At 48.8% G+C, this 27094-nt stretch overlaps 2 protein-coding genes across 2 annotated transcripts in view; one reads left to right on the top strand and one right to left on the bottom strand.

The window, feature by feature from the left end:
* PXMP2 (peroxisomal membrane protein 2) lies at window positions 1–9591 on the bottom strand. Its single transcript, XM_049769266.1, has 5 exons — window positions 9452–9591; window positions 6169–6285; window positions 3664–3826; window positions 2056–2175; window positions 1–312 (listed from the first exon to the last, which is right to left on the bottom strand). The coding sequence occupies exons 1-5, from the start codon at window positions 9571–9573 to the stop codon at window positions 244–246; spliced, it is 591 nt and encodes a 196-aa protein (XP_049625223.1). The 5' UTR covers window positions 9574–9591; the 3' UTR covers window positions 1–243.
* Window positions 9592–10006: 415 nt separating this feature from the next.
* The window catches only part of POLE (DNA polymerase epsilon, catalytic subunit), a 57301-nt gene continuing 40213 nt past the window's right edge, over window positions 10007–27094 (top strand). The window contains exons 1-16 of the mRNA XM_049769272.1: window positions 10007–10076; window positions 12424–12559; window positions 12666–12746; window positions 13507–13551; window positions 13877–13969; window positions 14238–14392; window positions 15697–15838; window positions 15935–16015; window positions 18321–18428; window positions 18867–18977; window positions 22489–22574; window positions 24137–24256; window positions 26060–26192; window positions 26278–26391; window positions 26496–26708; window positions 26906–27013. Of these exons, the coding sequence (XP_049625229.1) occupies window positions 10015–10076; window positions 12424–12559; window positions 12666–12746; window positions 13507–13551; window positions 13877–13969; window positions 14238–14392; window positions 15697–15838; window positions 15935–16015; window positions 18321–18428; window positions 18867–18977; window positions 22489–22574; window positions 24137–24256; window positions 26060–26192; window positions 26278–26391; window positions 26496–26708; window positions 26906–27013 (1788 nt within the window). The 5' untranslated portion in view covers window positions 10007–10014. The remainder of the gene's footprint in view (window positions 10077–12423; window positions 12560–12665; window positions 12747–13506; window positions 13552–13876; window positions 13970–14237; window positions 14393–15696; window positions 15839–15934; window positions 16016–18320; window positions 18429–18866; window positions 18978–22488; window positions 22575–24136; window positions 24257–26059; window positions 26193–26277; window positions 26392–26495; window positions 26709–26905; window positions 27014–27094) is intronic.

The following is a 27094-nucleotide window of genomic DNA, read 5'->3' as shown; positions in this document are numbered from 1 at the left end:
TTATAGTGCAAAGGCTAAATCAGAGTTTATTGTGATCCTAACCTAATCCTAAAATTTATGTGGCAAGTAAAATCATCTCTTAAATTTCTAGGGCAGCATACCTAAAGTCAACTACTGCCTTTTAAAAACAGGAATCAACTATCCAGTTTGCTTCTCCACCATCAGATGATGATGAGAAAGTGCTCTCTGGGCAGGGCCATTCCACCCTTCTCCACACCAGTAGAGCAGCTCTTCAGACCACCTTCACTTTCCCAGAGAGGCCAGGTAGGCATACCAGAACAGGGCCACCATGTTTGCAAACAGGACCCGGAACTGCAAAGAAAACAGAGACACTGAGTTCCAACAGGCAGCAGCCATCCCAGCAGCTCAGTTGGTTATCTGGCCACCCCCACACCCCAACTGCCTTTATCGGTTTGTGCACAGAGGGATGAGGGCAGAGTCTAGGTTTACACAGCTAACAGGAAAACCATGATGTTCCTCCCATGCCCAAGCTCCTGGCTTGGCCACTCCCCTCATGGCGATCATAAGTAGGATTTGGCCTACTACTACCCCACCTTCCCTGAACTTTGTCCTCAATATCTGGGACAGTCTGACTGCCAATCTCCCCAAGGCCATTCCACTTGCTCACATCCTTGAGGGGGTTCCCTCTCCACACTCCAGTCCTCAGCCAGGCAGACCCTCTTTCTTGCCCTAACTGGTAACAAATCTGCTTTTCTTTTCTCTTAGGGAGAAGGGCCTCCCCACACTGCCTCTTAGGGCTTCTCATGGCCAGCCCCACACAGCCTAACAGATCCCAAAACTCTTCTAGCTTCAGTCTCATAAACTTCCTCCTCAATCTTTTCCTCCAATGCTTCAGCAACGTCTAGACAATGTTCTAGGCTTGTGATCTTTTCTACTTTCTCACCCATTCCTGATTCTCAGCCATCTGTTTACGGTCCTCGGTGGTATCACTGTGAAAGCCAACATGACAGACTGAAGTTTTTGGTTTGTTATTGGTTTGGGGGCTACACTTAGCAATGCTCAGGGATCACTCACTATATAGGGTGCCCAGGATTGAACCCAGGTTGGCTGTGTTCAAGGCAAGCATCTTATCCAATGTACATCTCTCCAGCCTCCAAACTGAGTTGCATTTTGCTTTAACTCCCTGTACCATCTGCCCTATCTGCCGTGGTTATGGCATTGCCTGCTGCATTCTGCATACTCAGAATACATACATTCTCCTCTTTTCCCTCTCTCTTCCCTACAGTAGGAGCGGACACTGCCTGCATGAACCCTTTCCTGTTTTGTTTGAGGAGGAGAGGCTGAGAGGCCAGACCCTTGGTGCTCAGGAGCGAATCTATGAAGTGCTGGGTGGAAAGAAGAGCTCTTTCAAACAGGCTCCCTTAACTATAAATGAAAGGATTAACAGAGTGGGCCTGAGGCTTCCTTAAGGCCTGGTAGGAACTGAGTTTATAAGGGTTTTCACCTTCCCCAAGAGATCCCACCTAGTGCCCCCAGGCCAGAGACAGCTGAGGCTGGAGGGCAATTTCTGCAAAAGCAAGATACCTGGTTTAACTCAGCACCTCCAGGTCCTGATCACTGCCCTACAGGATCAGAGAGCTGATTTCATCCCTCCCACACCCTGAAAAGTGAAAAACCAGCCTCCTACTTCCCGAAACACTGTTCCTCTAGAAAGGAGGCAGGGCCTGAGCTTTTGTGTATAGGTGGGCCTCAAAGAATTCCTGCACTGCTGTCTGTGCGCTGCTGACCACAGCCTTCAGCTGTAAGAGATAAAGGCTAGAGTCCTTCTAATAAGTCTCCAAGGTTGGCCATGGCCTAGGAATCCTGACAGATGCTGTGGACCATGGTCACAGCTGGGGCACTGGTCACCTGTGCAGCAGGCTTCCGGGGAATACCCCATCTCTCCTGGGCTTCGAGATCTAGATGGGGGACGGAGGGTGGAGGGTGGGGATGGATCAGTTCTACCAGGAGGCCCACAGTAGTAACTTGGGTGAAAGCACTATTGGCCATGAGGAAGTGGTGGGCAGACCAGGGGGCAGTGCAGGTTGCTTTCACCTGTAAAGGCACGTAGTTGATGTTGATAAACTGCAGTGGGGTCCAGATGCGCCAGTTCATCTGCAGTGCAGGCCAGAATCCCCGTCTTGTCTGGGCAGCAAAAGCAGCCACATCTTTGCCCTGGGAAGAAAGGGCAAGCACTGAGCCTCAGTGCCCAGGCCTTAGGCTGATTCTTTCTTCTAAGGTGACTCTTGTTCTATGCACATGTAGGATCCCACAGTCACTTTTCCTCTGGATCAAACATCAGAAGTGCCCACACCTCTCCCAGGGCTGATGTCATGGCAGACCTATGTGCCAGCCCTAAGCACCATAGCTGCAAGTCTTGGCTTAGTTGTCACTTCTCTCCAGATGAACCTAAAAGCTGCATTTTCCACCTAAGTCAGACAGATGTTTCTTGGTGTTTGTTTCATAGGGTGCCTCCTCGCTCCTGAAAACAATATACTCTCCACCAAAAACAATATAGGGTGGTAAGTATTTGAACCCAGGTCAGTCATGTGAAAGGCAAGAACCCTACCCACTGTACTATTTTTCCAGCCCATCTTTTTTTTAATGTGGGGCTTCAATGGTTTCTAAATGTTATCTGGAAAAGTAAATGTTTAAGTATAGACAGTTTTTTTTTTAAGTATAGACAGTTTTAAAAATAAAGGAAGAGGCCAAAATATAGTACAGTGAATAAAAATTCATAGCTGACCATCCCCAGCATCCCATATGGTCCTTTGAGCACCATCCATAAGTGATATTTGAGTGAAGAATCAAGAATAACTCCTGAGTGTTGCCAGTAGTAGCCCCAAAACAAACAAAAGATAAAATAAAATAACATACCATTGGTAGCAAGAGTTCACCCAAAGACACACAGTGGAGGAAGAAGTATCCCCAGCACTCAGGGTCACACCTGGCAGCAGTGCTCAGGAGTTACTCCCGGCTCTATGCTCAGAAATTGCCCCTGGCAGGCACGGGGGACCATATGGGATGCCAGGATTCGAACCACCATCCTTCTGCATGAAAGGCAAACGCCTGGGGCCAGAGAGATAGCATGGAGGTAAGGCGTTTGCCTTTCATGCAGGAGGTCATCAGTTGGAATCCTGGCGTCCCATATGGTCCCCCGTGCCTGCCAGGAGCAATTTCTGAGCCTGGAGCCAGGAATAACCCCTGAGCACTGCCGAGTGTGACCCAAAAACCACAAAAAAAAAAAAAAAAAAAAAAGGCAAACGCCTTACCTCCATGCTATCTCTCCGGTCCTGCGAAGCGAGATTCTTAACCCCTGTACTACCTTTCTAACCCCAGGAGTCAGTTGTACTGAAATACAGCAATCACAATACTCAAAACCATTGTACGATGGATTCATGCATTTAATCCATTTGTCAATTTGATGTCAGGCACAAGTAATCTGAGATCTTTAAGATCTAATGTGTGCATTCAAAGCACCTGCAATTTTATTGCTGACCAGCCAGTCCTGCTGGATCTGTGATGGTTTTCTCCCATCATTCATACAGGAAAATACGAAACTTCTATTTGAATCCAATGCTAAGTCCACAGACCCTCTGAGTTCCACCCCCAGATGCCTGTGCTAAAGGAAGGGCAGTTTTTGGAGCTGCTGATTAGACCAACCTCCAGGAAGTTCATGACGAAGAAGAACACTAGCAGGAAGGCCGGAGCAAAGACCAGGCGGTCTAAGAGAAGCCTCTTGACCCCTGCCAAAGGGACCTCAGGAGGGATCCAGTGCTCCATGAAGAGGTAGAAGAAGTGACTCAGCGGTCCTGTGAAGAAGAACCTGAGGGCCCATGGGGTGAAATGAATCATGCGTGTCTGGCCATTTCCCTGGAGTCCCACTGCTCTGACCACACATGACTGCAGTGTCTCTCTGTACAGCTTCACGGCTGTGTGATTTCTTTCCTATAGTAGGGCATCTCTTAGGGCAGTGGTGGGCTGACACTGAAGGAGGCAGAGTCCCTGTTGACCCTCTGCTGGTGCAGAGCAGAGCAGAGCCTCCCCACTACCCACATTCTCAAAATGAGGCTGCTTAAGGAAAGCAGCCTCCTTGCAGCAGAGCCAAGTTAAACTCTCGTGTGTGAATCTAATTTTAGCGGTTAAAGTGAGCACATCAAACGTTTGACAACTGACAAATCAGATTTGTTTTTGCTTGAATTTGTCTCACTAGGCAAAGAGTTCTGGGAGCGCTTTCCGACTCTTCTGAGGAATGGGACCCCTGCTGTCCCTGCCACACTGTTCATTATGGCATTTTACATGGCACGTTATGGTCCCCGCTGTTTAATAGTTCTCTGTCCCTAGAAGGTAAATGCCCACAGGACAGGATTCTATCTGTTCATGACCATCACAGTGCCCAATTCAGAGAAATCGCTCAGAAATAAACAGGCGGCAGCATCCTGGACTGAGCAGTAGCTATTCACAGGGGCATTCAGATAATTAGCAGGGATAGGGGTGAGATTGTGGGAGCTGCTTATGATTCCAAAAGCCAGGACTGCATCCAACAGGCCTGCAGCTCCTTTGTTATTGATGCATCTTTACACTGGGGCTCTAGGTGTCAATCCCTCTGCCACACAACGCCAGGATGCAGGAACGATTCTCAAGGGAGAGACCTGGGCTTGGGGAAAGACCTTGCAGGTGATTTTGTTTTTGTTTTTGGGCCACACCCAGTGATGCTCAGGGGTTACTGCTCGCTCTATGCTCAGAAATCGTTCCTGGCTGGGGGGGGGCCATATGGGACGCCGGGGGATTGAACCATGGTCCGTCCTAGGTCAGCCGTGTGCAAGGCAAATGCCCTACCACTGTGCCACCACTCCGGTCCCCTTGCAGGTGATTTTTATGCTACTCCCATGTCAGGGGAGGGGAGGGCACAGCTTTATGTTTGTTATTTCCAGATTAGAAAGAAAAAAAAATCACTCTTCACTAAGAGTGCAAAATAACCCATGTATACAAATATGGTTGCTATCCACAGAGCTCAGGGTACAATTAACTGGCAAAATATATATGAAGTTTTGTGCTTTTTAAAAAACGGTCAAACTGGGGCCGGAGAGATAGCAGGGAGGTAAGGCATTTGCCTTTCAAGCAGAAGGTCATTGGTTCGAATCCCGGCATCCCTTATGGTCCCCCATGCCTGCCAGGAGCGACTTCTGAGCGTGGAGCCAGGAGTAACCCCTGAGCGCTGCTGGGTGTGACCCAAAACCCAAAAACCAAACAAACAAACAAAAAAAACAAAACAAAAAAAATGGTCAAACCCAGAAGAGCTGGGTGGTACATGATCACCTGGTATCTGGGCTAGAACTCAGGGCCTCACATGTCTCAGCTATGTGCTTTGCCAACTGAACTACTTCCCTGGCCAGATATTTTGCCATTTAAAAAGTGACTCAGGATCAGGATTTGAAGTGATGGTACTGAGGTTAGGGAATTTGCCTTTCACACAACTGACCCAGTTCAATCCCTGGCATTCCATATGGTCCCCCTGAGCATGCCAGAATTAACCCTTGAGTACCTCCAGATAGTGGCCCAAAAACAAGCAAAAAAAAAAAAAAAAGTGGTCCTATAAGTAGGCTTGGTTTGAGAAGCATGCCCAGATTGCTCAGAAGTTCCTCCAGGCATGTTGCCTGGGGGTCATTCCTGGTGGTACTAAGGACCATGTGGTACTGGGAATAAATTCAGATCATCAGTATGCAGAACATACTCTTGTCTTCTCTCAACATTGAGTCATCTCTCCAGTCCCCAGAAACTCAATTTTGCAGGATGTCTAAATACTTTATTTCTTTTTTAAAATACTTTATTTCTAGATGTTTATACAGTAAGAGCCCATCAACTAACCGTGTTGATAATTCATTATTTTTCTCTCTCAAGTTCTGAGTCTTGAAATTTGACTTTAAGTTTGGTTAATATACTCAGGTCTCTCAGTCCAACCATCCTCACACAGTTCTAAACAAAACCCATATGTAAACTTGAGATGTACCTGCACAAGACACTCTTCTATCGGTTACAGCCCATGTTTATTTCAATCACTGGTATAGAATATGTTTCCAAATTCAATTCTATAACCTTGGTCTTAGCCCCTAACTTTGTTGCATTTCATCAGCTTCTGGGCAAAACAGCCTCCCTTCTGGAACTTACCCATAAATGGCATATCTGAGTGGCCCACTGATATCCAGCTTTGGAGAGAAGTTTTCTTTTTTTCGTTTCCTCTTAATTATTTGGGCCAGGAAGTTCCCAAGGGCTGACAAAATGCCACTGTGGACAAAGAGGTTATCAGAGGACAATGGCCAAAATCCGAAGGAATTAACATGGATGAACTAATATGGATATTCTAAGGGGCTGGAGTGGTAATATAAATGGGTAAGGAGTTTACCTTGAATGGAGCTGACCTGGGCTCGATCCTCAGCATCCTATATGGTACCCCAAGCACTACCAGAAATAATTGCCAAGTGTAGAGCTAGGAGTAGCCCCTGGGCATCACTGAATATACTCCCAAAGTTTTGTATGTATATATATATACACACACACACACACGTAAATACGTATATACATATTTACACATAGCTAATCTTAGGTCAGGCTGAGGATGAGTAAGCTTAAGCCTTTACTGATGTGGTTCAATGAAACACAGTATCAGAAGATAGACAGGCCGAAGTGGTGGAGCTAGCGGTAAGGCATCGATCCTTGGTGTCCCATATGGTCCCCCAAGCCAGGAGTGATTTCTTTTTTTTTTTTTTTTTGGTTTTTGGGTCATACCCGGCGGTGCTCAGGGGTTACTCCTGGCTGTCTGCTCAGAAATAGCTCCTGGAAGGCATAGGGGACCATATGGGACACCGGGATTCGAACCAACCACCTATGGTCCTGGATCAGCTGCTTGCAAGGCAAACGCCGCTGTGCTATCTCTCCGGGCCCCAGGAGTGATTTCTGAGTGCATTGCCAGGAGTAACACCTGAGTGTCACCAGGTGTGGCCCAAAAACCCACACATACACACACAAAAAGAAGACAGTAGAATTAAGAATTATTCATTGTGGGGCCAAAACAGTATTATAAGTACTTGTCTTGTACTATTACTTGTATAGTACAAGTGCTTGTCATATATGTAGCCAAGCTGGGTTCATCCCACCCCAAGCTCAGTCAGGCCCAATCCCTGAGCACCACAGGATGTGTCTCCCCAAAAAAGAATTGTTCAGGGGTCGGAAAGATATCACAGTGGTGGGGAGTTTGTCTTGCACACAACCAAACCCAGACGGATGGTGGTTCGAATCCCGGCATCCCATATGGTCCCCTGTGCCTGCCAGGAGCGATTTCTGAGCGCAGAGCCTGGAGTGGCCCCTGAGCACTGCTGGGTGTGACTCAAAAACCAAAAACAAACAAACAAAAAACAGAAAAAGAGGGTCCGGAGAGATAGCATAGTGGCGTTTGCCTTGCAAGCAGCCGATCCAGAACCAAAGGTGGTTGGTTCGAATCCCGGTGTCCCATATGGTCCCCCGTGCCTGCCAGGAGCTATTTCTGAGCAGACAGCCATGTGTAACCCCTGAGCAATGCCGGGTGTGGCCCAAAAATCAAAAAAAAAAAAAAAAAAAAACCAGAAAAAGGGAATTGTTCATTGTTGACTCTAGTGATGTCTGTCTTGACTGTGAGACATAACTTAGCAAAGGGTACCCAGAGGCAGAAGTGAGAGAGCCATGTGGTACAAAGGGCAACTGCAGGCAGAGAACCTCCCGAGACTATCTTTTCTTTTCTTTTTTTTTTTTGTGGTTTTTGGGTCACACCCGGCAGTGCTCAGGGGTTATTCCTGGCTCCAGGCTCAGAAATTGCTCCTGGCAGGCACGGGGGACCATATGGGACACCGGGATTTGAACTGATGACCTTCTGCATGAAAGGCAAACGCCTTACCTCCATGCTATCTCTCCGGCCCCTGAGACTATCTTTTCACTGTGAAAAGCAACCTACCAGTGTGTTGAACACACACCTATACCTGGGGAGACCTAAAAAGGACTGACGGGCTGTACCCAAGCCAGTGCCCATATTGTGGTACTGTGCATTTCTCCAGGGAAATGACAGTGCACAAGGGACCTCCCTCTATGCCTCTTCATAATTGCACATTAATTGACAATTATTGCAGTAGAACATTTAGAAAAGGAAACTGGTCCAGTTACTCCAGGTTGCCTCTTAACTCTGCTGATAAGAGCACCCAAAATTCTTCCACCTAAAAGGCGGAAGGATTTCTTTAGGCTGTTGTGGGGTCACACACACAACTGAGGGTGGGCAGGGCAACACACAGGGGTGCTGGGGTTGGAACCCAAGATCCTAAACATGCAGGGCAGAAACACACCTCCACTTTAAGGCCCCATTTAGAAAGTCACAGAGCGTCATTCAATTCCTTTGCAGGCTTTGCAGGTTTTTTTCTTTCTTTTGGGGGGAATGGTTGGCCACACCTGGCGGAGCTCAGGGGTTCCTCCTTGGCTCTGCGCTCAGAAATCGCTCCTGCCAGGCTCGGGGGACCCTATAGGATGCTTGATATCAAACCCGGTCGGCCGGGTGCAAGGCAAACGTCGTACACAACTGGGCTATGGCTCAGAGCTCAAAACTTGGCAGGTTTTTGTCGGGGTGCTCTGGGTAACATGAACTCAGGCTGGCCCGGACGAGCTGCACTGGCTGAGCTCAGTCACGGTCTTTCTGGGGTCGGTCGATGACCGACAGGTCGACTCGCCAGCCCTTCCCGGACCTTTGGCCGGGCACCTCCTCCTCCAGGCAGGTTGCTGGCTCTGTCTCCCAAGTGGACAGAGACCCTGTGAGGTCACCCCTACTCGGGCCCTGTAGGGTTTGGTCCGCTAAGCCCTCCGCCTCTCGGGAGCCCTCAGGGGGACAAAGTCAGGGGCGACCCCATGCCCGCCCTACGCGCACTCATCCATCTGTCTGTCTGACCGTCCGTCCGTTCATCTGTCCATCGGTGTGCCTATCTGTCCGTCCATCTGTCTGTCTGTCCGTACGCCCGTCTGCCTGTCATCAGTTTGTCTGTCGGTCCATCCGTCTGTTATTCCGTCCCTCTGTCCATCTGTCATCGGTTTGTCTGTCCGTCCATCCGTCTGTCAGTCCATCCCTCTGTCCATCTGTCTGTCATCGGTTTGTCTGTCCGTCCGCCCGTCATCGGTTTGTCCGTCCATCCGTCTGTCAGTCCGACCAGCTGTCCATCTGTCTGTCATTGGTTTGTCTGTCCGTCTGCCCGTCATCAGTTTGTCTGTCCGTCCATTTGTCTGTCCATCCGTATGTCCGTCCGCCTGTCTGTCCATCTGTCAGTCCGTCCCTCTGTCCATCTGTCTGTCATCGGTTTGTCTGTCCGTCCGCCTGTCTGTCCGTCTGTCCATCTGTCTGTCCGTCCTCGGTTTGCCTGTCCGTCCGCCCGCGGCCCGCGCCGACCTGGTGGCCGCCTTGGTGAGCACCGGGTAGAGCCGGAGGAGCCGCAGGTACTGGGCGAGCGCCCTAGCGGGGAGCGCCGCGAGCCGGGCCTCGCCGCGCAGCCTGGACGCCCCCGGGGCCATGGCCGAGCTCGCGTCGCTCCCGCCGGGGCCGCCCGCCCATCCCCGTCGGGCCTCCTAGGGCCGCGGCCCGGGGACCGCCTGACATTTCCCCGCCCGCCCGCCCCGCGGCCTTGCGCGCGCCCCGGGCCCATCTCCCCGCTGCGGGCCGCGCCAGGCCGCGCACTTTGCCGCCAGCCCCTGACCCGGCCCTGGACGCGGCGCCGCCCCGCCGGGCCGCCCTCCCTCTCTGCCCTCCCTCCCTGCCCCGCCCCGCCCTGCAGGCCCGGGCGGCTATTGGCGCGGCGCGGGGGCGGGGCGCCGGCGCGGCCTCTGATTGGACGGCGGCCTCTCGCGAGACTTCCGGCTCCCGCGAGACTCCGCGGAGCGCGCCAAATTCCTCGCGGGAAGCCGGCTGCTTGGCTGGCCCGGCCTGGCCTTCCCTTGCCTGTGGCGGCGCTCGGGATGGTGCTGAGGAACAGCGGGAAGCGCCGCGCCGAGCCGGCGGCGGACGGCGAGCCCGCCAGGTGAGGGCGAGCGAGCTCGCGCCCCGGTTCTTCGCCCCGAACTCGAGCCCCGGGCCTGAGGGGGCTTCCGAGGCCCGAGCCGGCCGGTCGCCTGGAGGGATCCCGAGGGCCGCGCGGAAGCCGTGGGGACGCCACGACCCTGGAGACGCCTGGAGGCCTTGCTCACAGCAGTGTGACGGGGGGCTGTGGGGACAGCCCGAGGCTATGCTGACAAGGCTGTCTGTGGTGATGGGAGGCTGCGGTGACCCCAGGCTGCGGTGATGGCAGACTGTGGTGATGCCCGAGGCTTTGATGGCTGGAGGCTGTGGTGACACCCCCGAGGGAGGCTGTGCTGATGGGAGGCTGTGATGATGCCCCTAGGCTTTGATGACTGGAGGCTGTGGTGATGGGAAGCTGTGGTGACACCCCAAGGCTATGCTGACAGAAGGCTGTGGTGATGGGAGGTTGCGGTGACCAGGCTGATGGCAGACTGTGGTGATGCCCGAGGCTTTGACGGCTGGAGGCTGTGGTGATGGGAGGCTGTAGAGACACCCCGAGCCTATGCTGACTGAAGGCTGTGGTGACACCGGGCTGTGCTGATGCCCTGAGACTTTGCTGACTGGAGACTGTGGTGATGCCCTGGCTGTGGTGATGGGAGGCTGTGGTGACACCCCAAGGCTATGCTGACAGAAGGCTGTGATGCCAAGGCTGTGGTGACATTCCGAGGTTGTGCTGATGGGAGGCTGTGATGATGCCCGAGGCTTTGATGGCTGGAGGCTGTGGTGATGCCATGGCTGTGGTGATGCCTCGAGGCTGTGCTGACTGAAGGCTGTGATGCCAAGGCTGTGGTGACACCCCGAGGGAGGCTGTGCTGATGGGATGTTGTGATGATGCCCCAGGCTTTGATGACTGGAGGCTGTGGTGATGGGAAGCTGTGGTGACACCCAGAGCCATGCTGACTGAAGGCTGTGGTGACACCGGGCTGTGCTGATGCCCTGAGGCTTTGCTGACTGGAGACTGTGGTGATGCCCTGGCTGTGGTGATGGGAAGCTGTGGTGACACCCCAAGGCTATGCTGACAGAAGGCTGTGATGCCAAGGCTGTGGTGACATTCCAAGGCTGTGCTGATGGGTGGCTGTGATGATGCCCTGAGGCTTTGATGGCTGGAGCCTGTGGTGATGCCATGGCTGTGGTGACGCCTCGAGGCTATGCTGACTGAAGGCTGTGGTGACACCCCAGGAAGGCTGTGCTGATGGGAGGCTGTGATGATGCCCTGAGACTTTGCTGAGTGGAGACTGTGGTGATGCCCTGGCTGTGGTGATGGGAAGCTGTGGTGACACTCCAAGGCTATGCTGACAGAAGGCTGTGGTGACATTCTGAGGCTGTGCTGATGGGTGGCTGTGATGATGCCCTGAGGCTTTGATGACTGGAGGCTGTGGTGATGGGAGGCTGTGGTGACACCCCAGGCTGTGCTGAGGCTGATGCTGTGACTGTGCTGATGCCCCAAGGCTTTGCTGACAGGCTGCGGTGACTGGTGATGTTGATTCTGTGGTGACGCTGAGGTGACTGGAGGCTGTACTGAGGCTGTGCTAACTGGAGGTTGTGGTGATATGGAGGCTATGGTGACAGGGAGACTGCTAAAGGAGGTCTGTGGTGACAAGGTGTGGCTCCGTGACTCTTGCCCACAACTTTCAGCTCAGCCCCAGCACTAAAGGCTGACCATGCGAGCATGCCCGGGGTGGTCCATACCGACCCCTACACCCCAAAATGGGAAAACTTGGCTCCTGCCAATCTCATTTTCCACGTGGATAAGAAGGAAGAAATCTGAGTGCTGGAGAGCTAGACTAAAGCACTCGCATACCTGCGATCTTGGTTTGAACCCAGTACCTCAGAGGCCCCCTTGGTCACCTCATAGTCAGGACAGAAATTATCCTTGAGCACCATATGGGAGCTCAAAAAAACAAAAGTGAATACAACAACTAAAAAAGCAACTTTCTTTCTTTTCTTTTCTTTTGGCCACACTGGCTGCCCTCAGGGTTACTCCTGGCTTGGAGCTCAGAAATCACTCCTAGTAGGCTGGGAGGGGGCTAAGGGATGTTGAGGATCCAACCTGGTTTCAAGGCCTGCAAGGCAAACAAACTCCCTCCCTGCTGTGATATTGCTCTGGCCCAGTGAGCAGTTTTCTGTGTGCTTAATCTGACTTGAGAAGAGATCAAGAGAGTCCTGCCCCAGTCTTTTTTCCCTCCAATCCTTCTTTTAATGAATTTTGCCATATTTTTCGGTGTGACTTCTGCTGTGTCACCTTGAAACAAGCTGGTGGCTAAGAGTGGTGCTGGTGATGGCATGAACAATGAAGTCTTTCCTTTCAGAGATGATGGCTCCTCTATCTCAGCATTTAAGCGCTTGGAGCGCAGTCAGTGGACTGATAAAATGGATTCTCGATTTGGTTTTGAGAGACTCAAGGAACCCGGTGAGAAAACAGGCTGGCTCATCAATATGCACCCGGTAGGTATCTAGGCTTTTTCTCCATCCCTCTTTTAGTCAAAGAACTTATGCTGTGTAGAGGACGATTTTGTTGGCTAATTCTTCATAATCACTGAATCTCTTTTAGACCGAGATTTTAGATGAAGATAAACGTTTAGTCAGTGCTGTGGATTACTACTTTATTCAAGATGATGGGAGCAGATTTAAGGTAAATTCCTAAAGCTTAAAACTACTCATTCTGGGGCCAGAGATGCTATAGGTGTTAGGGTACTTTGTCTTACCTATGACTGACCTCACATAGGATCCTGTAAGCACCACCAGGTGTGAGCCACAATACCAAAAAATAAAATCAGTAAAACTGCTGTAAAAAAAACTCAGTAAAACTGAGGATGTGATTTAGTGCTAGAGTACATACTTTTCATGGGTGAGAATTTGGATTCAGTCCGTAGCACCATATACACATACACATATTCAAATATTAAAAAAAATACTCAGGGCAGCCGGAGAGATAGCACAGCGGTAGGGCATTTGCCTTAGATGCAGAAGGACTGTTGTTCAAATCTCGGCATCCCATATGGTCCCCGAGCCTGCCAGGAGCGATTTCTGAGCATAGAGCCAGGAGTAACTCCTGAGTGTTGCTGGGTGTGACCCCCCCAAAAAAACCAAAACAAACAAACAACCACTCAGGGTTCTGGACTGATAATACATCTGCAGGTAGGGTGCTTGCTTGCACTCGGCAGACCTGGATTAGGTCCTCAGCATCCCATATAGTCACCTGAGTGCCACCAAGAGGCAAGTGCTTTACCTGTTGTACTCTCATTCTTGTGTTCCACCACTTGAACTATCTTCCTGGCCCCAGGATCATGGGTGCATTGGATCTAGGGTACTCTTGGTTATGACTTCAGCTGGGATACAACTTGGATTCACTACCAGCCCTCATCATTTTTCAATAAATTGTTGACTTATAGGTGTCCTTGCCCTACAAACCGTATTTCTACATTGCGACCAGAAAGGTAAGTGTTCATATAATAATGACATATAACTTGTTCTGTGGCATTCTTTTTTCCAAAGTGGGTGATACGTCCCTCTAGTGAATATGGCAATGATCCAGGAAGCTGGTAATAATAGCCTCAAGTGTAGTTGGAGATGGAGGGGCAGGGGGCCACTGAGTGATTTATTTTTTAAAAAGAAAAGTGGGGTGGTAGCCAAAATAAGTTTGAGAACCTCTGTTGTATGTGAGCTTCACAACTGAAACTACAGAGGCCTTTAGAGAAACAGGCAAGAAAGGAAAAAAGATTTTTATTCATGGAAGGTACTTTCATTCTGTTTCCAATTTAGGGCTGTGAACGAGAAGTTTCATCTTTTCTCTCCAAGAAGTTTCAGGGCAAAATTGCTAAAATAGAAACTGTGCCCAAAGAGGATCTTGATTTGGTGAGTTTCTGACCTAGGATAAATGAGTCTGGGCCCTTCTGTTCATGGGTTGATATTTATAGAAGTCACGCCAGGCCCTGCAGATTGTGGTGGTGGGGTGGGATGAATGGCAGAGCTTTGGCAACATTCTGTTTCCTTTTTTTAGAGAACACTAGTAGCAAAATTTGGACAAGTTGCTTTGGAGTTGCTGACTCTTCACGTATATTAGTTGTTTTCTCCTTGTTTTCTAAGTTTTTTTTTTTTAATAAGTAAAATCTCTCTTCCATAGCCAAATCACTTGGTGGGTTTGAAGCGAAATTACATTAAGCTGTCTTTTAATACTGTGGAGGATCTGGTCCGAGTAAGGAAGGAAATCTCTCCTGCTGTAAAGAAGAACCGTGAGCAAGGCCATACGAGTGAATCCTACACAGCTATGCTTTCCAGGTATACTTCTTTCATAAGCAAAGGGATAGTTGCTCCAAGGACCATTACCATTTCATGTGGTAAAGGATGGTATAGTGGTCTTCGGGTCTTTTTTGGGGGAGTGAGTCCATTTCGGGCAGTGTCAGAGACTGAACCTTATACCACCTGAAAGGCATGCACTGTAACATTAAAGCATTTCCCAAAAACCAAAAAGTGGGGAAAGGGTCCTTTTCAGCTTATCTCAGCTAGGTAGTGATAGTGGTGCTCTGCCTTTGTGTTGGAACTCTGTTGTTTGTCTCTGAGCTTCCTATAAGATTTGAGCTAGAGCAGTTCAAAGAGCTGGAGTGCATGCTTTGCATATAAGAGACCCAAGTTAAAAAAAAAGACTGGGGGCCAGAGAGATAGCACAGTGGTAGGGTGTTTGCCCTAGACCCAGAAAAATGGTGGTTGGAATCCCAGCATCTCATATGGTCCCCTGAGCCTACCAGGAGTGATTTCTGAGTGTAGAACCAGGAGGAACCCCTAAGTGCTGCCGGGTGTGATCCAAAAACCAAAAGAAAGAAACCCAAGTTGGGTTTTTTGATTTGTTTGTTGTTTCGGCCACACTCGGTGGATGTGCAGGGGTCACTCCTGTCCATGCGCTCAGAAATTGCTCCTGGCTTGGAGGACTATATGGGACACCGGGGGATCAAACCGTGGTCTGTCCTAGTATAGTGCGCGCAAGGCAGATGCCTTACTGCTTGCACACCGCTCTGGCTCTGAGACCCAAGTTTTTGTTTTTTTTTTTTGTTTTTTTGGGTTTTTTTTTTTTTTTTTTTTTGTGGTTTTTGGGTCATACCCAGCAGTGCTCAGGGGTTACTCCTGGCTCCATGCTCAGAAATTGCTCCTGGCAGGCACAGGGGACCATATGGGACACCGCCGGGATTCGAACCGATGACCTTCTGCATGAAAGGCAAATGCCTTACCTCCATGCTATCTCTCTGGCCCCTCCAAGTTTTGTTTTTTTTTTGTTTTTGTTTTTCTTTTGGGCCACACCTGGCGTTGCTCAGGAGTTACTCCTGGCTGTCTGCTCAGAAATAGCTCCTGGCAGGCACGGGGGACCATATGGGACACCGGGATTCGAACCAACCACCTTTGGTCCTGGATCAGCTGCTTGCAAGGCAAACGCCGCTGTGCTATCTCTCTGGGTCCGAGACCCAAGTTTTATGCCTGGGACCATGTTGTCCTCAAACACTGAACCAGGAGTAGCCCTATAGTACTGCTGGTGTGGCCTCCAAATTGGAAAAAAAAGATGGTCACTAATAAGTTGCTCTTATATGTTGTAGCGTTCTGCAAGGAGGCAATGTAATTGTAGATGAAGAGGAAACTTCTAAGAAGATTGTTGACCAGTTGGACAACATTGTGGACATGAGGGAGTATGACGTGCCTTATCACATCCGCCTTTCCATTGACCTGAAGATCCATGTGGTAAGTTCTGAACAGGCAGGGTAGTGAGAGATAAATCTGTAGTGATGTCAACTTTCTGCACAAGAATATTTCTTTAACACAATCCATGTCTCAAAGGCTCATTGGTACAATGTAAAATACCGAGGAAGTGCCTATCCTGTGGAAATTTTCCGTCGAGATGATCTTGTGGAACGACCAGTAAGTACCAGTTGCATTTGTTCCATACTAAATTGTCTGTCTTTCAATTCATCACTTCCTCTCCCCAGGCCCTACCTTCTTTCTTTTAGAAGATTGTGGTGATTGGACACTTGGAACTGACTTGTTTTACAGTTTTTCTTTTTGCTTTCATCTTTTTCTTTGTTTTAAATTCCTATTCTTAGGGGCCAGAGTGACAGTGCAGCAGGTAGGGTTTTTGCCTTACATGCAGCTGAACCCACCTCCATTTATGATCCCTTGATCCCCACCAAAAATGACCACTATGTACAGAGCCAGGAATAAGTCTGAGCACCACTGGATATGGCCCCAAAACAAAAAAAAATTATTTTCAGCTCTTAAAATTTAAATTCACCAACAAAGAATAAGCCAGGAACATTCCTAAATACCTCACCCTAAGCCCAAAAACCTATGAGAACTCTAGGACCAGGTAGATAGCTCAAGTGACTGAGCACATGCCTAGTTTGTGCAAGGTTTGCATTTCGGTTTTGGACCACAGCTAGCAGTGCTCAGGAACTATTACTAGCTCAGTGTTTGACAATTGCTCAAGCCAGTGTTCAGGAGACCATGTAGCACTAGCCCTGAGAAAACAAAAAGAAACAAAGCAAAATGAACTCTTTTTTTTTTTTTTGGGGGGGGGGTTAGGCCATACCCAGTGACGCTCAGGGGTTACTCCTGGCTGTGCGCTCAGAAATCCTTCTGGGCCCGGAGAGATAACACAGCGGTGTTTGCCTTGCAAACAGCCGACCCAGGACCAAAGGTGGTTGGTTCGAATTCCAGTGTCCCATATGGTCCCCCTGTGCCTGCCAGGAGCTGTTTCTGAGCAGACAGACAAGTGTCACCCTGAGCAACGCCAGGTGTGACCCAAAAACCAAAAAAAAGAAAAGAAAAGAAATCACTTCTGCCTTGGGGACCATATGGAACGTGGGGGGAATCAAACTGTGGTCTGTTCTATGTTAGCCTCATGCAAGTCAAATGCCCTGCAGCTTATACCACCGCTCCTGCCCCGCAAAATGAACTTTTTAATTGGCTGAGTATAGTACAAAATAGCATATTTTTACTTTATTACTGTGCATCGTCATGTGACATCACTATTTGAAGCTAAACTAGATCTGAATTTTTCTTTTCTTTCTTTTTTTTGTTTTGGGACCACACCCAGTGGTGCTCATGGTTATTCCTGACTATGCACTTAGGAATTACCCCTGATAGTGATGGGGGATCAAACCAGGTCAGTTGTGAGTAAATCAAGTGTCCTACCCACTATACTATTTCTTCAGCTCAGATCTGAATATTTAAGGGAAAGATTGGCTTTGATTTGGGTATCTGGCATAAAATGATGTGAAAGTAGCTATATAACTGGAAGACATGGCTTAAGGAAATTTTTATGGTCTTTGAATACTTTGTGCTCAATATTTTGATGTCTAATATGATAAAGGTTTGTGATAAAAGTCAACATGAGTGAATGCATTTTAGACTGTGTAGAGTTTTGTAACTCTAGACTTTTTATATGACCAGGTCTTGCCTTTTTTGTGTATGTATTTAACTTTTTATACCATCAGTAAACCATGAAACTCTGATGTAGGTTAGTCGGTCTAGTATATCTGTTCTAAATTTAGAATCTTTCGGGGCCGGAGAGGTGGTGCTAGAGGTAATGTGTATCTGCCTTGCAAATGCTAGCCAAGGAAAGACCGTGCTTCGATCCCCCAGCATCCCATATAGTCCCCCCAAGCCAGGGGTGATTTCTGAGCGCTTAGCCAGGAGTAGCCCCTGAGCATCAAACGGGTGTGGCCCAAAAACAACAACAACAACAACATTTAGAATCTTTCCTAGTAGTAACTCAACTCTACTTAGTTTCCAGGCCCCGCTTGGTTTGTGGCTAGCATTTTTCTGTGGAAGTGGGAGTGCATCAGGTTGGGTCAATGCTTGAGTGGGCAGTTTAGTACTTTGATGCTACTGCCTGTATTTTTTGTTTGTTTGTTTGTTTGTTTTGGCTAGACCCTGCAGCGCTCAGGGGTTACTCCTGACTTTGTTCAGAAATTTCCCCTGGCTCGGGGGACCATATGAGATACTGGGGATCAAACCTGCATCCGTCCTGCGTCAGCCATGTGCAAGGCAAAAGCTCTACCACTGTGCTGCCACTCCAGCCTCTACTGCCTGCATTATTTAGGGGGTCAATGTGATATCTGGGATTGAACTGAAATGTAATTAGGTGTATGCAAGGCAAGCACCTTAGTCCCTATTATTTGTCCCCAAATTTATGGTTGACTTCATGCTTGGATTTTGTCATTAGGATCCTGTAGTTTTGGCATTTGACATTGAGACGACCAAGCTGCCTCTCAAGTTTCCTGATGCTGAGACTGACCAGATTATGATGATTTCCTATATGATTGATGGTCAAGTGAGTGGGAACTTCTGGGGAATTAAATTCTGGGACAAGGGAGCATGACTGATTCCCAAATCATATGTGTCTTCTTGTTAATGTTTTTAGGGTAAACATGAGTGGAATCCAAGAGTAAGCTAAGTAGGCTATTTTGATGTTCTTTGTGCTCCTTCAATAGAGAGTTGAAACATTTATAAGTTTAGGTGGTGTGTCTCTTCTTGGGGAGAATTCACATAAATTCAGTATGCTTCTGAGACTTCTGCACTAAGAGTTTTTATACTTGAAAAGTCTAGCTTTTGGCTGTGAAGATGGCTAAGGACTAGAGTGTTTATTATGCAATTTAGCAAATGGTCTCTGAGCATTGCCAGGAGCAATCCCTAACTAAGCCAAGTATAATCCCCAAACTAAATTCTTCAATTTGTATCAATTCATAAGTTCTGCTAACCATTTCCTCAGGGTTATCTCATCACCAATAGAGAGATTGTTTCAGAAGATATTGAAGATTTTGAGTTCACCCCCAAGCCAGAATATGAAGGACCCTTCTGTGTCTTCAATGAACCAGATGAGGTAAAGAAATCTTTCTTGGAAACTGCCTTGCATTTGAGGTAGAATGGAAAGGAACAGTACATTAACTCTTTTATATATCTTGTTTGGCTTTTGGGCCACACCTCGTGGTGCTCAGGGTTACTCCTGGCTCTGTTTCAGAAATTGCTTGGGGAATCATATGGGATGCCAGGGATGGAACCCAGGTCAACTGCGTGCAAGGCAAATGCCCTACCTGCTGTGCTATGGCTCCAGCCTCTCTCTCTTTTTTTTTTTTTTTTTTCTTTCTTTTTTTTGTGGTTTTTGGGTCACACCCGGCAGTGCTCAGGGGTTGCTCCTGGCTCCATGCTCAGAAATTGCTCCTGGCAGGCACGGGGGACCACATGGGACGCCAGGATTTGAACCGATGACCTCTTGCATGAAAGGCAAACGCCCTACCTCCATGCTATCTCTCCAGCCCCTCCAGCCTCTCTTTTATATATTCTGCTGGCCTTGGTTTTATGGTGGGACACCCCTCTCTGGGTTTTGTGGGGGGGGGGGGGCTGTTTTTTTTTTTTTTTTTTTTTGACCATTTACTGTACACATTTGATTTGATTTGATTTTGGATTTTTGGGCCACACCTAGTTATGCTCAGGGGTTATTCATGGCTATGTGCTCAGAAATCGCTCCTTGCTTGTGGGACCTATGAGACACTGGGGATCAAAACAGTCTGTCCTAGGTTAAATACCCTGCCGCTTGCACCACTGCTCTGGCCCCAGCTTAAGCTATTTTTTTTTTGGGGGGGGGCCACACCCAGCATTGCTCAGGGGTTACTCCTTGCTGTCTGCTCAGAAATAGCTCCTGGCAGGCACGGGGGACCATATGGGACACCGGGATTCGAACCAACCACCTTAGGTCCTAGATCGGCTGCTTGCAAGGCAAACACCGCTGTGCTATCTCTCCGTGCCCTCAGAAGTTAACTTAAACAGCAAACCTAGTTGTTTTTGTTTTGTTTTGTTTTGTTTTGGTTTTTGGTTTTTGGGTCACACCTGGCAGTGCTCAGGGGTTACTCCTGGCTCCATGCTCAGAAATCACTCCTGGCAGGCTCAGGGGACCATATGGGACACAGGGATTTGAACCAATGACCTTCACACGAAAGGCAAACGCCTTACCTCCATGCTATCTCTCCGGCCTCGTAAACCTAGTTTTAGTCATAAAGTTGTTCTTAGTAGCTGTGTCTGCATGGGACTAGTAACCAATAACTATCTTTAGAGAAAATCTTATCCTTTTCTTGCATACCTTCCTTCCCATGTATGTAACAGACTCTCTGTTTCACATCCAGCTGTCCACATTGCTATCTTAACACCCTTAGCTCTAATGTTAACAACAGTTCCACACACATCATCACTCTGCTTATTAAAAGATTCTTCAGTGAGGGATAGTAGTGTCTCCTGTCTGAAGATCACTTCATCTCTGCTATTTATTCAAATGTCGTTATCCTCCTTGTTTTTTTTTCTCTCATCTTCCCACATATACTTAATATTATTTTTAAGTGAGTAGGCATTAAATTCCTAGATGGCCGAGCAATAGCACAGTAGGTAGGGCATTTACCTTGCAAGTGGCTGACCTGGCTTCAATTCTTTTTTTTTTTTTTGGTTTTTGGGCCACACCTGGCATTGCTCAGGGGTTACTCCTGGCTGTCTGCTCAGAAATAGCTCCTGGCAGGCACGGGGGACCATATGGGACACCGGGATTTGGACCAACCACCTTAGGTCCTAGATCGGCTGCTTGCAAGGCAAACGCCGCTGTGCTATCTCTCCGGGCCCTGGCTTCGATTCTTGGCATCCCATATATAGTCCCGTAAATCTACCAGGAGTATGAGCACCGCTAGGTGTGTGGACCTCAAATAAATAGATGAATTCCTAGAAAAATGGATGTTGGTTAAAAAGAGTTTAAAAGGGGCCAGAGAGACAGCATGGAGGTAAGACGTTTGCCTTTCATGCAGAAGGTCATTGGTTCAAATCCCGGCATCCCATATGGTCCCCTGTGCCTGCCAGGAGCAGTTTCTGAGCATGGAGTCAGGAGGAACCCCTGAGCACTGCCGGGTGTGACCCAAAAACCACACAAAAAAACAGAGTTTAGGGGCTGGGTAGGTGGCGCTGGAGGTAAGGTGCCTGCCTTGCAAGCGCTAGCCAAGGAAGGACCGCGGTTCGATCCCCCGGCGTCCCATATGGTCCCCCCAAGCCAGGGGCGATTTCTGAGCACATAGCCAGGAGTAACCCCTGAGCGTCAAACGGGTGTGGCCCAAAAAACAAAAACAAAACAAAACAAAAAAAAAACAGAGTTTAAAAGTCTTCAACTGGGCTTGGAGAGATAGCGCAGCGGCTATCTCTTGCCTTGCAAGCAGCCGATCCAGGACCAAAGGTGGTTGGTTCGAATCCCGGTGTCCCGTATGGTCCCCTGTGCCTGCCAGGAGCTTTTTCTGAGCAGACAGCCAGGAGTAACCCCTGAGCATCACCGGATGTGGCCCCAAAAAAAAAGTCTTCAACTGGGGGCTGAAGAGATAGAATAGCAGTAGGGCATTTGCCTTGCATGCAGAAGAACAGTGATTCGAATCCCGGCATCTCATATGGTCCCCCAAGCCTGCCAGGGGCAATTTCTGAGCATAGAGCCAGGAGTAGCCCCTGAGCATTGCTGGAGAGATAGCATAGAGGTAGGGCATTTGCCTTGCATGCAGAAAGATGGTGGTTCGATTCCTGGCATCCCATATGGTCCCCTGAGCCTGCCAGGAGCAGTTTCTGAGCATAGAGCCAGGAGTAACCCCTGAGTGCTGCTGGGTGTGACCCAAAAACCAAAAAAAAAAAAAAAAAAAAGGCTTCAACTGGGGCCAAAGAGAGATAGAACATACAAGAGATAAACATGCAAGGTGTTTGCCTTGCACGAAGTCAATTCAGAACGAATGGGGGTTTGAGTCCTGGCATCCCATATGGTCTCCCAAGCCTGCCGGGGCAATTTCAGTGTAGAGCTAGTATTAACCCCTGAGTGCTGCCGGGTGTGACCCTAAAGCCAAAAAACAAAAACAGCAACAATAGAAAGTCTTCAACTATATCCAGCTTAGAGAAAAGCTGTAGGTTTGCCTGCCAAGTTTTGTTTTTTGTATTTTTTTGGAGGGGGGTTACTCCTGGCTCTACATTCAGAAGTTGCTCTGGCAAGTTTCAGGGACCATATGGGATGCTGGGAATTGAACTGAAGTCCATCGAGGGTTGGCCTCATGCAAGGCAACCGCCCTACTGCTGTGCTATCATTCCGACCCTGTTATTTTTTTTAAATAGAAAATCCATTGGCCAGAGTGGTGGCACAGCAGTAGGGTGTTTGCCTTGCATGCAGCTGACCTAGGACAGACCACTGTTCGATCCCGGCGTCCCATATGGTCCCCCAAACCAGGAGCGATTTCTGAGTGCATAGCCAGGAGTAACCCCTGAGCGACATCAGGTGTGGCCCAAAAACAGAAAAAAAAAAAGACAATCCCCTGACTAATACGATTCTTTTAATGCAGGTTCACCTTATCCAAAGGTGGTTTGAACATGTTCAAGAGACCAAACCTACCATCATGGTCACCTACAATGGGGACTTTTTTGACTGGTGAGTCTAATGTCTTACTTGTGAGTAACTAATATTTGAGTGGCTAGAAAGATAGTGCAGCAGTTGGGTTTAAAAGGTCTGCATGCAGCAGACCTGGGTTCAATCTCCAGCATCCTATATTGTCTCCTGAGCCCACCAGGAGTGATTTCTGAGTGCAGAACCAGGAATAATCCCTGAGGACTACCAGGTATGACCCAAAAACAAGGGTTTGAAAATGAATGCGGCTTGACAATGGGGTATGTCTAATATTAATGATACAGGTAGAAACAGTATTGCAAGTCATGGTGCCTAAAAGGAAAAAGGGGAAAGAGTATAAGGAAAATGCCATAGAGTAGGGAAGGAGGGCTGGAAATTGAGGTCATTGATGACAAGAAATGAACACTGTTGAAAAAATGCTTGTTAGAATGTTGTATGAGAAACACCATCAACAACTTTAATCTGTATCTTATGTTGAATCAATTAAAAACAACAAAAGGGCTGGAGAGATATCATGGAGGTAGAGCATTTACCTTGCATGCTAAAGGACGGTGGATTTCTTTTTTTTTGGGGTGTGTGTGTTATGGTTTTAGGGTCACACCCAGCAGTTGCCAGGAGTTACTCCTGGCTCTCTGCTTAGAAATCGCTCCTGGAAGGCACAGGGGACCATATGGGATGCCGAGATTTGAACCTTCGTTGGTCCTGGGTCAGCCGCTTACAAGGCAAACGCCCTACCGCTGTGCTATCTCTCCGGCCTCCAGGAGCGATTTCTGAGTGTAGAGCCAGGAGTAACCCCTGAGCACTGCTGGATGTGACCCAAAAACCAAAAATGATAACAACAACCAAAAAAGTACATGTAGGGGCTGGAGAGATAGCACAGCAGTAAGGTGTTTGTGGCCAATACAGGACGGACCCCAGTTCGAATCCTGTCATCCCGTATAGAACTCTGAGCCTGACAGGAGTGACTTCTGAGCCCAGAGCCAAGAGTAACCTCTGAGCGCCACCGGGTGTGACCCAACCAACCCCCCACCCCCACTCCCGTAAAAAGAAAAAATGTACACAGAAATGGTGAGAATAAGGGATAGTACGGCAGATAGGGCATTTTGCCTTGCTATGCAGCTGACCCCTGTTCAATCTCCACCATTCCATATGGTCCCAAGAGTAATCTCTAAGCATTGCTGGTTGTGTTCCAAAATCCCTCAACCCAGAAAAAAAAAAGAAAAGGAATAGTGAAAATAGGGGGGAAGGGGCCGGGCGGTGGCGCTGGAGGTAAGGTGCCTGCCTTGCCTGCGCTAGCCTAGGACAGACCGCGGTTCGATCCCCCAGCGTCCCATATGGTCCCCCAAGAAGCCAGGAGCAACTTCTGAGTGCATAGCCAGGAGTAACTCCTGAGCGTCACAGGGTGTGGCCCAAAAACCAAAAAAGAAAAAAAAAGAAAATAGGGGGGAAATGGAAGAAAGTGGGGAGCCATACTTTGACTCAAGTGGGCTTTTCATCGCTTTTGACAAAAGATCTGTGTGAGGAGGAAACCTCTCAGGGTAGTCTTCCCTGCTTGTGAGGGATAATAGACCTTCTTTATTCCGTAGGCCATTTGTGGAAGCCAGAGCAGCTGTCCATGGGTTAAGCATGTACCAGGAGATAGGCTTCCAGAAGGACAGCCAGGGGGAATACAAGGCGACTCAGTGCATCCACATGGACTGTCTCAGGTAGGTCTGATGGCCAGGGTATGAGTGCCTGAGTGTACCCATGTATACTGTCACAGCTTGCCTGCAGCATGGGCTGTGTCCTGGAGACTTCTTTTGGAATAGAGGAAGAGATCTGGACCACACCCAGCAATGTTTAAGAGTTAGTCTTAGTTCACAGGGCCGGAGCGGTGGCGAATTTCGGTAATATGCCTGCAGTTTGATCCCCCGGCACCCTATATGGTCCCTCAGGCCAGGAGGGAGCGATTTCTGAGCGCAGAGCCAGGAGTAACCCCTGAGTGTCACCGGGTGTGGCCCCCCACCCCCCAAAAAAGAGTCTTAGCTCTGTAATCAGGGCAATGCCAAGGATCAAACTTGGGTAAGGTACGTGCCAGGCAAGCGCTTTAACTATTTCTGCAGCCCCTTGGAGACACTGGTCCTGTCTCCAGTCTCTCAGGGATGGAAGGAAATCTTAGTAAAACAGCTCCTCTCACCTAAGGGCAAAATGGTACCACCTCCCAAGGGATGTGCTGCCTTTCGTGTTATCATTCATTTTAGTGTACAACCATATGTTGGTATCATGCTTTCAGATGGGAAAGCCAGACGAGAATGGAAGGCCTGGCAGTGTGTGTTCCCACTTGTACAGAACAACTAGAGAGCCATGGTCTGCCATATACTGTACAGTCTTTTCTTGCCTCAAGAAGTGGATTTATCTTGTGTATTTAAAGCTTGATCTATTCTGTTTCCTTTGCATTGTAGCTGAGGACAGGTCAGATGGACAGAGGTGGTTGAGATGTTTAGGAAGTGATGAGCTGGATATCTACATTTCTGGGATAGGGAACACAAGTTCTTGGGGTCTGGGATGGGCTCCTGAGATAATAGGCAGAGCTCAAGTGAATATACAAGGAGCCTGAAGGGCAGTCTTAGAGAGTGCCCAGATCCATGGACATAAAGATAATGGGGTCATTGCATTTAGATTCTGATGCAAACTGGGTGGTCAGTATACTCTCAAAAAGGAAGCCAGAGAGGTAGTACAGTGGGTAGGTTGCTTGCCTTGCATGCAGCCAATCTAGGTCCAATTCTTGGCATCCCCTATGATTCCCTGAGCTTGCCAAGAGTGAATCCTGAACACAGCCAGGGTAAGCATCACCGAGTGAGGTCTTTTGGATGTAATGTTTGAGAGTGGGGCTTTTCCAGGGTAGAGGGTTATGGGGATACTGGAGCAAAAGGGAAAAACGTGGATGAGGGGAGGCAAAGGGACTTGAGTTTGTTTGGACTGAGTGGTTTTCTGAAGAGGGGAGGCCTATTGACAGGGACCTGGGAGGAAGAGAAGAACAAGGCAGGCACTGGCCAGCTGCAGAGCATCTGGTAGGGATCTACTCATCAGGTTTCTCTGTGAGACCAGAGAGAAAGCAGGACTGATGGCCAAAAGCCTAGCTCTGTCATCTTTGCATTTCTGTATACTTCTAAAATGAACTGGATCAGGTATGCAAGACCTGCATTTTGTAGGGTCTCATAGTTTGTTTTTGAGGATCTTGTTTGGATGTTCCCTGATCTGGGTTCAGCTTTGCTGCATTTTATTTTTGGGGGGGGGGGGTCACACCCGGCAGTACTCGGGTTATTCCTAGCTCTACGCTCAGGAATCGCCTCTGGCAGGCACGGGGGACCATATGGGATGCCGGGGTTCGAATCACCGTCCTTCTGGATGCAAGGCAAGCCTTACTTACCTCCATGCTATCTCTCCGGCCCCAGCTTTGCTGCTTTTCAAGAATTCTGAGGCTTTATCTTGGAATCATTTCTGATCTTTGCTCTTATTTTTGTTCTTAGGTGGGTAAAGAGGGACAGTTACCTTCCTGTGGGGAGCCACAACCTCAAGGCAGCTGCCAAAGCCAAGCTGGGCTATGACCCCGTGGAGCTGGACCCTGAGGACATGTGCCGTATGGCCACAGAGCAGCCCCAGGCATGTGTGTCTCTTTGCTTGTGTTCATCTTAAATCTGGTTTCTGTCCTGCACATACCTCATTGACATTACTCTTCCCTCCTCAGACTTTAGCCACATACTCAGTGTCAGATGCTGTGGCCACATACTACTTGTATATGAAGTATGTGCACCCCTTCATATTCGCCCTGTGCACCATTATTCCCATGGAGCCCGATGAGGTCAGTGTGTTGTCCTCCCGTGCTGTTACTTTGTGTAGGTGCTGGTCTTGGGCAGCACACGGGGTTGTTGGTGTCTGGTTCAAAGCCTGGTGTTTCCCTTGTAGGTGCTGCGGAAGGGCTCTGGGACCTTGTGTGAGGCCCTGCTGATGGTGCAGGCTTTTCATGCCAACATCATCTTTCCCAACAAGCAGGAACAGGAGTTCAACAAGCTGACTGATGATGGCCATGTACTGGACTCTGAGACCTATGTTGGTGGCCATGTGGAAGCCCTTGAGTCAGGCGTGTTCCGCAGTGACATACCCTGCCGTTTCAGGATGGTGCGCTCCTGCCGGGTGGGATCTAAAAACTGAAAGGACCAAAGAAACCTTGCCCAATGAGCTTCTTCACATGTCCTATCTGGGCTCCCTTGTAGGGTTAAACAGCTCCTTCCAACCATTCTCTACAGCATCTCACTTGAGGTGAACTGGTGCTGCAAGAGCATCCTCCCTTCTCATTGTGTCCTCTTGTTTGCTAGAATCCTGCTGCCTTTGACTTCCTGCTGCAGCGGGTGAACCAGACCGTGCGACATGCTGTGGAGGAGGAGGAGAAAGTGCCCATAGAGGAGGTCACAAACTTTGAAGAGGTAATGCCCCAGATAGAGGAACAGTAGTCAAAAGAGTTGACATTCAGTCCAAGAACTTGCTTCTCTGGTAGCATAATTATT

The sequence above is a fragment of the Suncus etruscus genome, chromosome 2 (genome assembly GCF_024139225.1).
Source record: "Suncus etruscus isolate mSunEtr1 chromosome 2, mSunEtr1.pri.cur, whole genome shotgun sequence".
In the NCBI taxonomy this organism is placed as follows: Eukaryota; Metazoa; Chordata; class Mammalia; order Eulipotyphla; family Soricidae; genus Suncus; species Suncus etruscus.
Note: the sequence above shows the minus strand (reverse complement) of the source record. Positions and strands in the feature narration are given on the sequence as shown.